General features: G+C 34.8%; 1 protein-coding gene across 1 annotated transcript in view; it reads right to left on the reverse strand.

Annotated features, from left to right (window-relative positions):
• Nucleotides 1-673, reverse strand: part of LOC109837011 (ubiquinol oxidase 2, mitochondrial-like) — a 2,037-nt gene extending 1,364 nt beyond the window's left edge. The window contains exons 1-2 of the mRNA XM_020405088.1: nucleotides 271-673; nucleotides 7-135 (exon numbers count right to left, since the gene is read on the reverse strand). Of these exons, the coding sequence (XP_020260677.1) occupies nucleotides 7-135; nucleotides 271-582 (441 nt within the window). The 5' untranslated portion in view covers nucleotides 583-673. The remainder of the gene's footprint in view (nucleotides 1-6; nucleotides 136-270) is intronic.

Genomic DNA, 3,368 nt, shown 5'->3' on the forward strand with positions numbered 1-3,368 from the left:
AATTACCTGAAAAAAAATATCGGTGGGAAGTCGGAGCGATTTCACTGTCCAATACGCCACCTTATCCAAAAACGTCGTCGGCACGTGGTGCTTCTTCAAATCTATCGTCAAATTCGATTTATACGTATCCCACGGCTACAAAAATCCCAAAAAAAAAAAAACTCAAAAAAGCAACCCAAAAAAAAAGTAGGTAAAAAAACTCAAAAAATCAACCCAAAAAAAAAACCGGCAAAAAGAAAAAAAAATATTCCAATTTATTTGCTTGCTTACCCTAAAGCAAGACCACCGCCACTCAGTGCCGTCCTCTTTCGCGATCTTCGAGGGGTTGATCCCCCAGTAACTCGCGACCGCCTTACGCTCACCGGCAGGGACCGCACTAGCTTCTTTCTTCGCTTCGCTTTCTTCGTCGCCGGATATTTTTGCTGCCGTCGTCGCCTCCGTGCTCGCGAATCTCACAGGAGAAACCCTAACCCAAACCTCCGACGATCCCACCGGCGATCGAGTCACCGCTGAAGTGGAGAAGAGGCGAGGGCCGAGATGATTCAGGAGACTCGATCTCACGATTCGGGTAGAACTCAGCATATTTATCGAAAGAAAAAGGAATTATCAAAGAAATTAGAGGTTTTCTTCCTGATGAAATGGAGATTCTTTTTTTTCTTCTTATTTCGGTCTTTTTCGATGGTGGGTTGAAGAAGGGAAGGCGAGGGGATTTTATATAAAGACCGTTAGGTTGGCGCCCAAAACAGGCGGTTACCTTACCGCTTTCAACGGAGGTCTTTTCCAGTCACGTGTTGCCGTAGTCTTCATGAGGTTAGGTGCACCACAGGGTGAGGGGATACTGAACAGCGTGAGACCAGAAGATTCCACAAATATTGTCGGTATAATAACTCGCGGATGATTTCTAATGCCGGCTGCCGGTCCCGCTTTTTATCATGAATGAAAAGGGAGAGGGTATTGGAAAAACTCTGTTGTGAGAGTAATCAGACCGGGGCAAGAAGATTTTCTTGGGAAACAAGCTTACTTTCCCGCCGTCATTATAGAAGTCAAGAGAGCTGGACTGCTGGAGGGGTTTGGGACATGACACGTGTGGTGCACGGGATATGGAAACGTCGAGGGGATTGAATCTTCGTTCAGGCTGAGGGTCTGTTTGACTATTTGTTTTGATTTTTTTGAAGAGGAAAGCCTGTTAAAACAGACTTTTTTGCAAAAACGTTTTTTTAGGGATGTTTTTGCAAGAAAGCCTGTCAAAACTGATAGTTTTTATCAGTTTTGACAGCTTTCACACCACTTTTCTCTTCAAAAAATCAAAACAAACGGGCCCTTAACAGTGCCATAAAAGGGCAATAGATTTCTTTTTAGGGTCATTTGCATATATACCCCTTAGAATATGTGTGCTCATAAAAATACTTTTTAAATCTTAATATTTACAAAATTATCTTTCAAATCATTAATTTTACCAAAAAGTTGCCCTTAAAGTAATTAATTATCAACTTTACCAAGCTAATTTATAATCAAAATGTCAAAAATTATTAACAAAATAATCTAGCTTATAGCACCAACTTGATGATTAATTGGTTTTAGGGGATTTTTTTTTATAAACTTGAAGATTTATGGGGCCGGGTATCTATACAAATAACCCTTCTTAATCAGAAGCATTATCATATAAGATTTAAGAATAGAAGGATTAAGAAAATGTATTAAGTTACAACAAAATAATCGTGCCCATCATATTCCAGTCTGATGTCTATTTACCTGTAGTAAAATATTACGTCAACATCAAGGCTTATTGCAGTCTAAACTTTAAATATTTCTTTTCTATGTATATTTTTGAATATTCTATGTCATATACCAAATTTTATCAGGAGTTAACGGTTAAACTATTCTAAAAGCTGCTTTATTCCTCCATTATCGTTAATTATTTGATGCGTCTTGAATAAATTTTGAAAGATTCTCAGGACGGTTCTTATTTGGTGTGCGTTGACATCACTCATGCCAATATTCTTTTCTATACTTGTTAAGATGCATTGAATTTGTTGAGCTAATCGATTTTTTTGTCATGAAGAGAAATCTAATTGGGCTGCTTTTAAGCATTATTATCATCCAGAGTTTTTAATAGTTTTCACCAAATTGATTCATACATAAAACAAAATTTTCCACGTTCATCGGCATTCTTAATGAGCTCAAATTAAAAGTTCTATCAGTTAAAAGAGAAGGTACCAGTAGTCGTGAATACAGATTTGGATCCTCCATTGGCAAGAAGTAGTAAAGAAACTGTTTTGTTTAATTCGAACCATTCATTATTTGATACATGATTATGTGTTCTCCTCTCGAGTGTAAAATATGAATGGACCCAAATTCATATAGATATGGTAGCTATTATATTTGAAATTATGAATCAAAATATTTCATAATCTTTCATTAAATAATGGTTTAAATTAGAAATAGCAGACTCTCCACTTCTTAGTATCCAAATCCATAAAGCTTTCCAGAATGCGCTAATCGGAAAATTATAATCATACTCCCTTTAATCATATCATATCATACTCTCTTTAAAAGCACGAGGTCGGGAAAATCTTTCCATGGTCAATATTACCCTTAGCTTTTTTGAATATTATATTGTTATCCTAATCTATTCTAATTTTAATCATATCTTATCTAATTCCACGTGAACTATCTATAGGTCAACAATTTAAAAAAAGTTATTTTGAATATTTCACTTAAATCTTAATCTATCCAAATACTAATTATATCCTATATTAACTCCATATGAACTACCTATAACTCAAAAATATAGAAAAAATAAGATTAAGAAACTATATGTAGATAACATATTATAATACATGAAGTATTATAAAAAACCCCAAAAGCTTCAAAATTTACATATAATAGCCTTAAAAGTTTAAAATCACACAAAACACCTTGACTTTTTTAAACTTAAAAACAAACATGATATCTAAACTTGTAATTAACACCCTCAACATTTTTAAAATTATAGAAACAACCTCAAAAGTTTAAAGGCTAAATTAAATTTATATACCCTATGTGTTTCTCTCTTGAAGCAGTTATATACCCTAAGTTACAAAATATAACAAAAAAATACCCTGAGTTGGCAAAAATTTACAAGTTGGTACCTTCTGTTAACCAGCTGTGAGAATATTCTCTGGAATATTCCCACGTGCTGGACCTATGACCAACTTGAATACTTCTTACCCTCATTTATTGTATTATTTACTGTATTACCTATCCCCCACCCCGATGCAAATTAGATTATTTTCATCATCATCTTCTAATTCCTTTTTGTGGCCTCCAACTTCTTCTTCCTCTTTAATATGGGTGACAGTAGAAAATAAGAGATTTCACTATATTGG

Source organism: Asparagus officinalis, chromosome 4, assembly GCF_001876935.1.
Source record: "Asparagus officinalis chromosome 4, Aspof.V1, whole genome shotgun sequence".
NCBI classification, from domain to species: domain Eukaryota; kingdom Viridiplantae; phylum Streptophyta; class Magnoliopsida; order Asparagales; family Asparagaceae; genus Asparagus; species Asparagus officinalis.